Genomic DNA, 14,854 nt, shown 5'->3' on the forward strand with positions numbered 1-14,854 from the left:
CAAAAAAATGTTGTTTTTTAAAGTTAACTAGCTAATTAGGTCCTTTTCTTTTTCAAAATTTAAGAAAATAGGTCGTTTTTTGAAAGGAAAATCAAAAACGCATCTTGAGAAAATGGTTTTTAAAAAAAAATGCTTTCTACGAAATGCATTTTCTCTTAACATGATAGCTCCTTTGGTTATACAATCAAATAATAATGATTTCATCTTTGAGTCTCAGGTTTAATTGCTCTTCTAACAACATTTCTATTTTTTATTTCATGTTGTTTCAAGTTTTTATTTTATTTTTAATTAATTTTTTTAATTAATAAATATATCATTTTCAAGTTTTTTATTTTTAATTCATCTTTTTAATCAATAAATCTTTTATTTATATAAATAAAATAATAAATATGTAATTATATAATAAAAATATATATTATATATTGTTGAGTATGCCTCATATTTCAGTCAAATTTGAGAGATAATCTCCCAATTAAACTCTGTTTATTTGTTTCAGTTGAACTCTGATTAGTTTAGATTATTTTATTATTATCCGACCTACAAATTTAGCTTATAAATAGACCATTTTACAACATTAGAAAAAACACCCATTAAAGATTAGAATTCATAACACTTTTGGAGAATTTTGTTTATGTTTTGAGGGTTCTTTGTTTTCGGGTTTCAGGATTTAGTTTTTATCTCAATCTTTTGTACTCTTCGTTTTTTTTCCATTATAGTAAAATTATCTTTACTTGTGGTTTTTTTATCATCTTTGGAGAGATTTTTTCATGTTAAATTTGTGTGTTCAAATTTTCAATTTCTTCTGTTATTTTTTTACTTGTTCATTGCTTAATCGGGTCGATCCCCAACATATATATTATTATGTTAAAAATATTTTAAATTAATAACTCTTTTATTTATATAAATAAAATAATAAATATATAAATATATAATAAATATATAATTTTATATTTATCATTATGTTAAATATATTTTATTTTTTTAAAAGCATCAATTAATTTTTTTGATATATATTTTTGATATATAATATTTATATGTCAAATATTTATTTTCTCCACCTACATTATGGGTGTGTTGATTTCTAATATTATAAAATCAAATAATTCTTTCAAATATTATTATTATTTTATATAGAAAATATTTCAAATATAATTGTTTTTCATCTACATTGTGGGTATGGTATATTCTAATATTATAAAATCAATTAATTATTTCAAATATCATTATTTTTAGTAAATATAATTTTTATATGTGAAATATTTATTTTTCAATCCATATCATGAGTGTAGTAAATTCTAGTATTATATATTTTTGTATGTGTATTTGAAATAATTATTTGAAATATTTCACATATAAACATAATGATATTGGGATAATTAATTGAAATATTTCACATATAAAAATATTTTAAATATCATACTCACAATGTAGATGAAAAAACAATGATATTTAAAATATTTTACATATAAAAATAATAATATTTAAAATAATTATTTTATTTTATAATATTAGAAATTATCATACCCACAATTTAAGTGGAGAAAATAAATATTTGACATATAAATATTATATATAAATAAAAATATAAAAAATTAGTTAATGTTTTTTAAAAATAAAATATATTTTTATTATATAATTATATAATCATTAATTTATTTATATAGATAAAGGAGTTATTAATTAAAAATACTTTTAACATAATGATATATAATATATATTTTTATTATATAATTACATATTTATTATTTTATTTATATAAATAAAATAATTATTAGTTAAAAATGAATTAAAAATAAAAAAAACTTTAAACAATGTGAAATAGAAAATTAGTGGAACTGAAATATTAAAAGAAGACTAGAAAGCGTTTTTCAAAAAGATATTTTTTTTAAACTAATTGTTGATTTCTTTTCCTAAAAACGATGTATTTCTTTAAATTAAAAAAAACGAAATAATTTACTAATTAATTTTAAAAAACGAATTTTTTTTTCTAATTTTCCATTACCTTGCCATTCTAATATTTGTTCGTCAAGGAAAAAAAAAGTGAGGAAGTCTCTAGAACTTGGGTCAGGCATGGATGATGTGACGAAAACATGACATGTAAGCTTATAAAACCCTAAGAAGCAAATCAGGGCTTTAGATTTAGTTGGTTTGTGTAGCCAAACGCTCCCTTACTTTGATTCTATCGTCGATTCAAAGCAGCTTTCTTATCCATGGCGTCTACATTTTTGGCACTACCCAAAACCTTCACTTCAAACAAGCCTACCTTCCCTTCTCTTTCAACCCACAAACTTCTCGGTTAGTTTACGTTAGCCTTAGCCTTAGGCTCTCTTTTCTACAAAATCTCTCCCTTTGTGTTGTTTAGATTTTTTTTTTCCTAATCGGTTTCTCTTTGTAATTTGGGTTTCAAGCAGGGACTCGAAGAAATTCACTTAGAATCAATGCTGTGGCCACTAAATGGGAACCCACCAAGGTATTTTTGTTTAATTTCATAATCTGAGTTAGCTAAAGACGATTTAATTTGTATTTGTAAACCCATGTTCTAAATTTACATTTTTTTTTCAGGTTGTTCCTCAAGCTGACAGAGTTCTTATCCGTCTCCAAGAATTACCTGAGGTATATATTGGTTACTTATCCATTTCTGTTAGTACCGAAGTTGCTTGTTCTAACTGGTTGGGTTATCCCAAATCCGGGTTTCTTTAGTTTCAAGCTTGTTCCTTTAAATGCAACTATGAGAATTGTTTGTTTCCTCTTCTCTGAGTTTATATGAAAATTGAGTTACATAACTTTTCTATTCTTAATTGATGTTGATTTTGCTACTCTATATTTAGATTGTTAAGTAGTTTCATTAAGTGAGTTTGTATCTTGTTAACTCTTGACATTAACTCAGTGAAGCACTTTAAGCATAGAAGTATATTTACATGATGACCTATTGGTGGATGAATGCACATTTCTAGGCTGTGGTGTATAACTTGTAAATCATTAGGCTCTCTTTGACAGATTATCTACTTTGTGTTAGTCTCAAGTGATGAATATCTTCTGTTTTGTCCCCCTATTGTTGCCAATTGTTGAGCAAATGAATTGCAATTTTTATACCACAGAAATCAGCTGGTGGAGTTTTGTTGCCCAAATCAGCTGTCAAGTTTGAGAGGTACCTGATGGGGGAGGTATGATGACAATTTGTTAAATATCTTTTTCCCCTTTTCAAATGAATGCTTGAGATGTCTTAATGCATTTTATGATTTCAACTTCAGATAGTTTCGGTCGGTGCCGAAGTAGGAAACGTGGAAACTGGAAAGAAGGTAAACGAATTCAGGAATTTTCTGAGCAATCTCATGCTAAGTGATGCCTGTCAAAATGCTGCCATTTTTCTATGTAGTTATTCTTCTAATACAATCTAAAAGAATTCCTATACTTATGCAGGTTCTTTTCTCGGATATAAATGCTTATGAGGTTAGTTAGCATTCCTTTTTGACGAAAATATGTCTTATATGTCGACATTCAGCCTAGTTAGAAAAGAAATTCTGGTAACTTGCAAGTTTAGCAGTAAGATTATGACCAACTATTAAAATGATGGTATTTGATATAGTGATGAATGTCTTTTTAGGCATAATCTCTGGTTCATTCATCGGCCGTAGGTTTCTTTGACTAACATAATAGTAATGTTATATTTCTAAAAGTTGGGTGCACTGCACATGAGGGTTCTAAAATGCTATTGTGTTGCTTGCAGGTGGATTTGGGAACAGATACTAGGCATGTGTTTTGTAAAGAGAGTGACTTGTTAGCTGAAGTTGATTGAAGTTTTTTCTGGTCTTTTGTTTTAAGATGAAGAGTCAATTGTATTTCAGAATTTAGCGGTTTTTATTTGCAATTATAATGTTCTTCAGTTGCTGCTACATTTATGTTAGTAACTTATTGGAGATGATAATAATTGTTTAAATGTTAAGAAAGCTTGGTGTTCTTAAACATGCCTTCATAAAATCTTTTGGGGAAAAATATGAAATCATTAAAAATTTGACTCCATGTGAGTTGTGAAATCCATCAACTATTTTGATTCTATTGATTTTTAAACAAATTCTGGAAGATATTTTCCTGTTCTAACAATGACTTGAAACGTTATGCATCTCTATGTTCTACAAGTGATGCGTCATGTAAATTCTTAAAATTTTGGCATTTCATTTCCGTAAGACATTTTTAGAGCGAATCTTATCCAAAAGATTAAAAAATTAATTTCGAAAGACTTTCGGGCAAGTGTTGTACTAACTTCAAACATAAGATTTTTTGGCACCTGAGTTTTTTTATTAGATTCTTTATTTTGGGCACCCGAGATAAGAGCCGATAGTGGCGGACTATATTAACGGTGAGGGTCAATGGGAGTCGCGGGCCTGATTGGAGATTGTTCGGTTCATGATCATCAGCACGTTCAAGATACTTGTTGCTGGAAAATTTTCGGTGGGTCGGCTTATGCCATGCTCGCAAAACAGGCGACTCAATTGGATATGGAAAAGCGAGTCGATTGGATATGGCAGCGGACTTGTACAGAACGTGTTAGATTCTTCTGTGGTTGGTTTTTGAATCGTTTGAATATGAACCAGTTTTGGTTCCGGAAGTCGATGATCGCTAATGCAGCTTGCACAATGTGTGGGGCAGAAGTGGAGTCCGTAGGCCCTATTTTCTGCGAGCGTTTGGCAGCGAAAGAACTTTGGCTGGCTCTCCCGGTTGAACAATCTGCAGGTAGCAGCAAAATTGTGGTAAGATGCAGTTAGCAAACTTTTTCTTGCCTTGGGGTGTCTTGTTTGTAACTGCCTTGTAGAGCTTGTGGAAGTGTCTAAAGAAGTTTATTATCCAAGGTCATACCTACTCTGTGGTGCAAATCTTAAGCTATGCTCAGAAATTTGCAAGTGACATCAGCAAAGCTATGAACTCGGTTAGAAGCGATGGCATGCAGGAATTTGCATTTTGAATATTGATGGAGCAGTTAAATCGGATTCCGCTTTTGGCTTCTGCTGGAGGGTTATTACGAGACGAGACAATGAATTGGGTTGGGGGTTTTATGCTGAAAATTGGATTGACAGAATGGAACTTTGGGGGTCCGAATGGGATTATGCCTTGCGAAGTCATTGCGCTGATCGTCGAACTTATGCATTACTAGTGATTCAGTTTTTGAAAAGATTCCGTGAGAATTATCACCCAATTAAAGATTGTTTAGACTTTAATCAGTGAAGGGTGAGCAGTAGAAGTTGGACACATTTTTGGTTAAGGGAACGGATCACTTGGCCAATTTAACACAAGATTTGAGCCTCCTTCAATTCCGCAGTTGCAATAGTAGTGGAAGGAATTGTGAAGAAAAGCAATATGGATTTACTTGTAAGCGAAGGTGGGATTGATTTGTAATAATAGCGTAGGAACACCAATTAATTGGGGGCGGCTACTTACATAATTTGGAGCAATCTCATTCTTTAATCTTCAGTAACCATTTTTGGGAAGCCAACAAAAGCATGTATTAGAAACCATTTTACAAGTAATGTAGATGTAAATTCACTGCTACTCCACCCAAATATATCTATTTTCTTTTTACCAATGAAAAATCAAAATATAAATTATATAGTTATCTAAACATTGTGATAATTTAAAGGATACAACTTTAAACATATAAGCGTGTAATATTTTCTATTTTAAAGATAATGAATGATGCTTAGTTTAAGTATTATATACAAAAAAAAAAAAGTATTTTGTTCAACCATTTAAAAAGTCTCTTCTATTTTCAATTGTTTTCGTCATTAGTATTTATTGTTGTCAAAATTTGCTTACAATTATATTTACGAAGTTTATAATGATTTCTTTTGAAGTTGGTATAATTACGTGGCGAGCAAATAAATTTATTATTTTAAAATATAATAAATTAAATTTCAAATTTCATTCGAGTACAAAATAGATTTTTTTTAAAAAGTTTAATATTAAAATCTGACATTCCAAATTGATGCATAGTTCTGCACCCTTCGCTATATATGCAAGTATCATGATGTCCAAGACCAACAGCAACAAAGATAACAAAACCTTAAGACCAAACTTAATAAACAAATATGAGGCAAACCTTGTCTTCTTCCTTTGTCACCCCTCTCTTTCTCTGCATTTTCTTCTTCTTTGTTTCCATTTCAACCTCCCATGGCTTAACCGCCACCAATGACAGTCTCATACGCAAGACCTGCAAGAAATGCGCCCAAAGCGACCCAAACCTCAGCTACAATTTCTGCGTCACCTCTCTTCAAGCAGCTCCCCACAGCCACTACGCCAACGACCTTCGCCAACTCGGCAAGATTTCCATCACCCTACTTGGCCGCAACGTAACCAACACAAGGTCTCACATTAAGGAACTGTTGAAGAACCAAAAGAAGATGGACCCTTTCGTCAGATCATGCTTGCACGATTGCTTTGATCTTTATTCCGATGCTATCCCTACAACCAAACAGGCCCTCCAAGATTACAAGGCCAAGCACTACGACGATGCTAACATTGATGTGAGTTCGGTGATGGATGCTACTACAACTTGTGAAGATGGGTTCAAAGAAAAAGAAGGCTTGGTTTCGCCATTGACGAAGAGGAACAACGATGCCTTCATGTTGTCTGCTATTTCGCTTTCCATTATTAACATGATTCGCTTGAATGGTGATTCAATTTAATTGTTTCTTTGTGTTTTTTCTAATATTCTTCAACAAAGTTTTTAGGGAAGCTTTCATTGAAGCCAACTTTGAAGATTGAAGAGTAACTAGTAATTTATATTTGTCTTGAAGTTTACAATTAATAATCTGCTAGTTAGTGTTCTTGATGATGTAGTTTTAATGTTGATCACATTAATCCAAAGAATAAAGGAATTATATTTGTGCTTTCATCCTGCTTAAACTAGAATTGAGATTGATTTAATTTTAAGTAAGTTGTATCATTTTAGATTTAAGTTATTATAAGTTTGAGTTGTTTTGAACTAGTAATTCCAATTCAAAATTCAATTTTTTGAATGGGGTCATTAGGATTTTTGGTCATTTTAAGCTTTAGATACTTCAAGTTCAAGCAATTTCGTGTTTGAATTAATTTTGGTTCGAGGTAATTCATTTTTTTTTTACTTCACATTCAAATCATTCCATGTTATTATTATTTTGAGCTGAGTTAATTTGGATTCGAACTTTCAAATCATTAATCTTTTTTATGATTAAATATTCAAGATTAGATACGAAAAAAGTTGGATCACAAACAAATGAACAGTACCAGCAAATATTAAGGTGCAATAGTAAGGTAATGTGTTCGAATCTTAAAAATAAGATTGTTAAAAAGAATAACCACCAACCTCAAACATGAATCATAAAATAAAACATGAAAGATAAAAGGAAAAAGAAACAGTGGCTAAAGCCTGCCAATTCCATCTTTAGATAGCTTTAACAATAATAAATTAATACCTACCAAATTTGTAGCTTCTGTAACAACAAAGTGCTTAGACTCTGGGGTGTGCCTCGCATTTATCAGACTCTTTGTAGGCACTTAGAAAGACGATTGACGAGCAAACGAAGAAGGCCCAAAATAGGTCCGTCGTCTCGACGTCACGATGAGGAGCGTCGGGACGACGCGACAATGTCTGAAACGGAGGGGCAGAGATGATGTTGCGACAAGGCGAATCTCAACGTGGCAACTTGGCAACGTGTTTCCACAAATACTGAGTTTCTTCTCCTAGTTAAATTTTACTATTTTTTTTCCAATTGAACTCTGATTAATCTAGGAATATTTTAGTCATATTAGGACTTTAATATTAACCTATTTAAATGGCTTGTGTAATCCTATTTAGAGAGTTAATAGAATATCTCTTACGTGAGTTTTGGGGAGATTTTTTAAAGCTTTGTAATCAGTTCTTGGGTTCAAGATTATTTTTGTTTCTTTATCTTGTACTTCTCTTATGATATTTTTCGTTTTAGTGAAGTCTCCTTTACTCATGGTTTTTTATCCTTTTCAGAGGGATTTTTCCATGTAAATATTTGTATCCTAATTTTTCTTTTCTCTCTTTGTTTTTATTTGTTACTTATATGGGTCGATCCCCAACAAACTAGTATCAGATCTTGGTTTGAATTTCACAATCAACTCGTTTAGAGATGGCAATGAGATACAATGTAACACCCCTTACCCGACCCGTTCGCCAGATCCGAATAACAGGATGTCACATTCGTTGCTAGAGCAACCTACGTCAAATAATTCAAACTTATATACAGTTTATATAATTACAATTCATATACCATAAAATATAGTAAATTGAGATTTATACGAGTCTAATTGTGAAATTCAAGCATGAAATGAGATTGAATTGTAAAATTTCAAAATTTTAAAGTTGCTATCAATATTTATTTACTGGGTATCAATACGTAATGAAAAGTATTGATACGTAATGAAAAGTATCGATACTTATATAAATATCGATACCATTTTGGCATTTTATTTGGTTTTTAAAACTATTCATAAAGTCAAGTATCGATACCAAATGCCAAAATATTGATACTTAAGCCCAGAAATGGTAAAATTCCATTTTTAAAATGTTCATTTCATACCAAAATCACCTAAGCTCAAATGGTACCTCTTAAACACAATTATAAACATAAAAACCATCAACTTAATACTTACCTATTCATTTCCAACATGTCAAAAATATCACTTTAACAGTCAACCTAATACCTAACCAATATGTTTTTAAGGCACCTCAACAAGTTCAACTCTTTTAAGAACAACCAAAAGAGCACTTATATATATACCACTTCAATAGACCTTAAATGAAACTTTCACTATCATCTAATCAAACATCAAATGACCATTCAAACAATTTCATGTTTAGTCACCAAGCTTACCAAATCATCATTCCATAACCAAGCATCAATCAAAGCATATCACATAACATATCATTTTCTCCACCATTAAAATATTAAACATATAATCCAAGTTACCTAACAAGATAACAACATAACTATTTCCAATACATACATATACATCTATATACATAAATTCCAAAATGCCAACCAAAATACTCTATATTCATTATAACCATTAGACATCTTAAGTACATGCCTAGACCAAAATGAATACATTACCAACTCTTGAATCTAGGATTGTCGTTAGATGCTGAAGTTGACGATCAAATCACGAAGTACATAACCCGCGCACGGAAAATAAAATCGTACGTTGAGTATAACTCAGTGGTATTTCTATAATCTAAACACTATAACATAACATAATATATTTTAGTAACATGAGTTGAAAATGCATGATGTTATGCAATTTAATATGTCATTTAACTATTTCTCATTTTCTTGGATCAAAACAATTATAACTTGACAATATCTAAGCATATGATCAACAACTTCTTGTAGTTAATAAACATGTCTAACATTGTATCAACACATACTACAAATATGCATTCCTTTTCACATATCACTTCCATTTACTAACCATTTGTCATTTCAATATCAATTTCGCATCTCTTATAGATCTTTCAATCACTTGAACTTTTGAGGACTTATCCAACATCAACATTCTAATTATAAACCTTCTATTTCCATCATTTATTCAAACATATGACATCATTAATTAGCTCAACATCTATTCAATTTCTTATTTATATAAATATACACATATTTCACATTTGTTCAATTTAGTCCACATGAACATAAATCAATTCAAATCAATCCAATACATCTCATAAGCACAAAGTGTCTCACCTTATGTTCTTACCATGCTCAAAAAATTCAATATGCAACAAATTTCAAATAGTTCGGGTTATAGAAACACAAACCGTAAACTTCAAGCTATTTATCGATGACTTTATCTTTTCCTTTCTATTTTGAGGAATCTAGGTCGATGTTAGCTATAGAGTAACATAAATGCACCAAATCATCAATACACAATCATTTTCACATTCAATTGTTAATTTATGTGACTTTTTCATTTTATTCAATTTAGTCCCTAAAATTAGGACTAACATAACTTTCAAATTAAACCTCAAATTTTTATACCAATTTCACTCTAGGCCTAATTTGGCTTTTTATTTTTCATTTCTACCACAAATTTTGGATTTTGTTTAATTTAGTCCCTATTGCACAAAATCATCAATTAGCTTTATAATTTAGTCCTTTTCAATACTAAACTTGAAATCTATCAAATTGGTCCCTAAAACTTAAATTACTCAACAATGGTAACATCCTCAAACATAACAATAACAAAAAATACAACATGGGTCAGCTAGTTTGAGTTCCCAAGATTTCGAAAACATAAAAAATACAAGAAAATGACTAAATTAAACATACCAATTGAAGCTTGAAATTTTGAAAATCCTAACCCATGCGTCCCTAATTTTTCTTCTCCTATTAAGTTAGTTTGATGAAAGATGGAAGAATGCTTTTTGGTTTTCTTCCACTAACCTTATTTTATTATATTTGTTATGTTTTATTTTATTATAATATTTTATTTAATTTAATAAAAAATTATCAATTAATCATCACTAAACTATCCATTATCGTCCACTATAATTAACATAATGGTTTAATTGCCACTTAAGTCCCTTGTCCATGTTTTAGTTAGAGATTACTCTAGCAATTGTACTTTTACTAGTTTTACAATTTAGTCTTTGTACTTTTACTAACAATTGTACTTTTTGGTTTTCTTCCTATATTTATGGCCTCGATTTATGGAAACGAAGTCCCGAAACTGCATTTTCTAATACCATTGACTTTAGAATCGAAACACTTGTACCTTAATTAACGATCAGGTTGAAAAAATTAGAAGACCAAACTTTAATTGAACTTTATATTAAATAATTAATATTTATGGACTCAAATATCTGAAAATGGGGTTCTAAAACCACCGTTTCCAATACCACTGACTTTTGGGTCGTTACATACAATATCGAGAAGTTTAATAGGACCACAAATTTTAGTTTATAGCAAGTCCGAATGACGACAATTTTGGTTTAGTACGGCTTGAAGAAGGCTGTTACAGGGCAAAATTCTGTGGATACAAATTAATCAAAATGGGAGGAGCTTGATGAGAAGGCTCTGTCAACAATTCAATTATTTCTCACGAACAATATGTTATAGGAGGTGCTTATAGAGAAAACGACAATAGCCTTATGGAGAAAATTAGAAGCTCTTTATATGACAATCTCTTGCAAATCGCTTGGTATTGAAACAACTATTATACACATTCCGTATGGCTAAAGGTGAGTCTATTAGGGCTCATATCACTGAATTTTTTAGTCTCCTAAATGGTTTGATGAATGTTGAGGCCAACATAGACGATGAAGATCAGGCTATGCTATTACTGTGTTCTTTACCCATTTCATATAAAACTTTTAGGGAAACCCTGATTTATGGTAAAGAGAGACTCTAGTTTGAGGACGTGAAGGGAAAGTTATTGAGCAAGGAAAAACTTGATAATGAGTTAGGTTCGGGAAACAAGTCTAGTATTCAAGCCTCACTTTTGGTTGCTAGAGGTAGGCAACAATCTAAAGATTCAAGTCAGAACAAATCTAGGTCAAGATTGAAGTTAAGGAATTGTAACAAAAAATATAACTATTGCAAGAAGTTAGGTAACATAAAGGTAGAATGTTATAGTTGAAAAATAAAAATAGGAGGGCTATTAAGAGCGATGAGGAACATAATGCTGAGGTAGCCAATGCTAGTGTAGCCGAGGATAATGGTAATGATTGGTTGTTGGTGTCTACAACTGAAAGGTCTAAACTTACGTTCGAGTGGATTTTGGATTCGGGATGCTCTTTTCGTATGTGTCCAAATAAGGAATTGTTTTCCACATATAGTTCAGTTGAAGGTGGAGTTGTGCTTATGGGGAATAATTCACCCTTTAAATTAATCAGTATTGGCGTCATTCAGATCAAAATGAACAACGAAATCATTAGGACATTATCAAATGCCAGGCATGTGCCTGACTTGAAAAAGAATCTCATCTCCTTGGGAAATTTAGACTCGAAGGATTGTAGGATCGCCATAGAGTCAAATAGAATTAAAGAATCTCGAGGAACAAATATTCTGATGAGAAGTCGAAAGACCGACAGTCTTTATGTTTTGCAGGGTTCAACGGTGACCGGTAAAGCAACAATTTCCTCATCTGTTAAGGAGTCAGAGTTGACTTGTTTGAAGCATAAACGACTTAGTCATATAAGCGAAAAATGTATGACTGTTTTGAATAAGTGAGGTTCTCTTCTGGGTACCGGAGTTGGAAAGATAGAACACTATTTTTATGGGAAGCAGACATAAGTCAACTTTGATTTGGCACTTTAGAAAACAAAAAGTCTTTCAATTTCAAAGTTCATGTTTTGCTTGGACTCGAGTAATATTCTTAAAGATCAAGTTAGGCCCATGATGGGCATTGGCATAGAAGGCGTGTTAAATAAGAGTCAAGGTAGAGATTTGTGGGGTGTGCTTCGTATTTATCGGGCTCTTTACAGGTACTTAAAAAGATGATCGACATGTAACCGAAAAAGGCACAAAATAGAATTGATGTCACGACGAGGAGCGTTGGGATGATGCGACAATGTTTGAAATGATGAATTAGAGACGATTTCACAGTGAGGAAATTCTCAACATCGCGACGTGTTCCAACAAATACTGAGTTTCTTCTCCGAGTTAAACTTTGCTATCTTTTCCCAGTTGAACTTTAATTAATCTAGGAATATTTTAGTCATATTAGGACTTTAATATTAGTCTATTTAAAAGGCCTTTGTAACCCTATTTAGAGAGTTAACAAAATATCTTTTACGTGAGATTTGAAGAAGGGTTTTAGGGAGAGTTTTTTAGAGAGTTTTGTATTCAGGTTTTAGGTTTGGGATTATTTTTTGTTTCTTTATCTTGTACTCTTCTTTCTGTATTTTCCATTTTAGTGAAGTCTCCTTTTCCCATGGTTTTTTATCCTCTTCGGAGGAGTTTTTCTACATATATATTTGTATACGTAATTTTTTTCTTTTCGTTCTTGTTTGTTACTTATACGGATCGATCCCTAACATAAACAATTTTCTCTATTCTTTTACTGGTATCAATGGCAATAGTACTTACTAATTGTTTGCCCCTTAAATAATTTCAACAACTTAAAGGAAACAATGATATGAGGATAACAAGAAAACAATACAAGCAATTGAAACGTAAGAAACATATGCAACAGAAAAAAAGTTTATTGCAAGTTGAAGTATCTGCAGTTGTTTGTTGTAAAAGAAAGTTGAAGGTATCCCACCAAAACATTATGCAGATTGTCAATCTTAATCCCATTTATAATATAAACACCTAAAATGTCGAACAAAAATAGAGTCCAAAGATATTGTTCTTCTTTTTGAATGAAATTCAACAAGATACGCATTGCTTTGCGTAGATCAACCAGCAATTGGATGGGTATATACTTAAATGGATAAGTATTGGTAGAACTCAAGATGAAAAAATCTTGAAAAAGCTACAGAATTCTACCGGTAGAATTGGGAGTTCTACCAATATAACTCTGGGTTCTATCGATACAACCTAGACTTCTATTAGTAGAACGCACCCCAGTGTGCAAGGTAGTTTTGGCCTGGGAGATCTACCGATATCCTGGTCTAATCTATCGATACAACCAAAGTTATACTGATACCTTGAGGACTTCTACCGAAACAAGTCAAGAGAATAGCCAAAGTTTAGCATCCCATGCACTTCTACAGATACTCTTATTGGTTTTATCGATACCAAATGAAACTCTCAGAGTTCTACCGATACAGAAGAACTTCTATTGATAGAACAAGCCTAATAGTTATATTTTGGAAAGACTTCTACTGATACAAGATTCTTTCTACCGGTACAACGAAGTTGTAGACAACATTTAATGCTGGTTTTTATGGATGCAATGACTTTAATTTGTTTCTAATGACTACAAACGTGCACAAGGTTTTTAGAGGACTTAAATACAAGGTCAAGGCTCCCCATTGAACAAAATAAAGATAAGAAACAAGTACTTAACCTCCATGAACTCAATTTTCAATCTTTCTCAATCTTTCACTAAATATTTCTTGTACACTGTTAGGATCGTCCCGATTAAGCAACGAACAAGTAAAAATAGTAGAAGAAATTGAGAAGATGAACACACAAATTTAACGTGGAAAAACCCCTCAAAAGAGGATAAAAAACCACGGGCAAAGATAATTTTACTATAATGGCAAAAGAATGAAGAGTACAAAAGATGGAGATAAAAACTAAACCCCGAAAACCCGAAAAATAAAGAACCCTCAAACGTAAACACAAAATTCTCTGAATGTGTTATGAGTTCTAATCTAATGGGTGTCTCTTAATTCTAAGATTGTAAAGGAGCCTATTTATAGGCTAAATTAGTAAGTCAAATAAACTATACTAATAAATGCTAAATATATTATGCTAATAAATACTAAATCTTCTAGAAAGAAAATATATTTTTGTTTAACTTGACTTGCAAGCAATCTCTTAGAATTTGGGTCACATAATTCTAACAATCTCCACCTTGACACGAATTCTTTCAATGCCATCTTTGCCAAAACCCGCCACGGGCCTATCTTGAACTATGCAGGGAATTAACTGAGTCGAATCTATGCTTAGAAGCTGGAAGACTTCTAGCCTTCGACTTGTGCACTGCCAAATCAAAACTAACCCGGGTCTGATTTTCACGAATACAGTGCCCTAACTTTTCAAAACCTGCATCCAAAAGAGAACCTCTCTTCAACGAAACGGTCATACCTTTTTCCCTCTTATGACCAAGTTGCCTCCGCTTCAAATGAGTTGACTTTGACTCCGTAACGGACGAGGGACGTCCGATTTCACCGGTCACTGTAGAA

General features: G+C 31.6%; 2 protein-coding genes across 3 annotated transcripts; both read left to right on the forward strand.

The window, feature by feature from the left end:
• Positions 1-1,994: 1,994 nt before the first annotated feature.
• On the forward strand, positions 1,995-3,963 carry LOC107900791 (10 kDa chaperonin 1, chloroplastic). 2 transcript variants are annotated; one of them, XM_016826502.2, is made up of 7 exons: positions 1,995-2,295; positions 2,412-2,470; positions 2,563-2,613; positions 3,099-3,164; positions 3,252-3,299; positions 3,421-3,450; positions 3,728-3,963. In XM_016826502.2, the coding sequence occupies exons 1-7, from the start codon at positions 2,211-2,213 to the stop codon at positions 3,794-3,796; spliced, it is 408 nt and encodes a 135-aa protein (XP_016681991.1). In that variant the 5' UTR covers positions 1,995-2,210; the 3' UTR covers positions 3,797-3,963. The 2 variants fall into 2 exon arrangements, with proteins under 2 accessions (XP_016681991.1, XP_040954304.1); XM_041098370.1 differs by having other exon boundaries at positions 2,045-2,295; positions 2,409-2,470.
• Positions 3,964-6,025: 2,062 nt separating this feature from the next.
• Positions 6,026-6,874, forward strand: LOC107900790 (putative invertase inhibitor). Its single transcript, XM_016826501.2, has one exon. The coding sequence runs from the start codon at positions 6,081-6,083 to the stop codon at positions 6,675-6,677; it is 597 nt and encodes a 198-aa protein (XP_016681990.1). The 5' UTR covers positions 6,026-6,080; the 3' UTR covers positions 6,678-6,874.
• Positions 6,875-14,854: the final 7,980 nt, after the last annotated feature.

The sequence above is a fragment of the Gossypium hirsutum genome, chromosome D08, assembly GCF_007990345.1.
Source record: "Gossypium hirsutum isolate 1008001.06 chromosome D08, Gossypium_hirsutum_v2.1, whole genome shotgun sequence".
Lineage (NCBI taxonomy): Eukaryota > Viridiplantae > Streptophyta > Magnoliopsida > Malvales > Malvaceae > Gossypium > Gossypium hirsutum.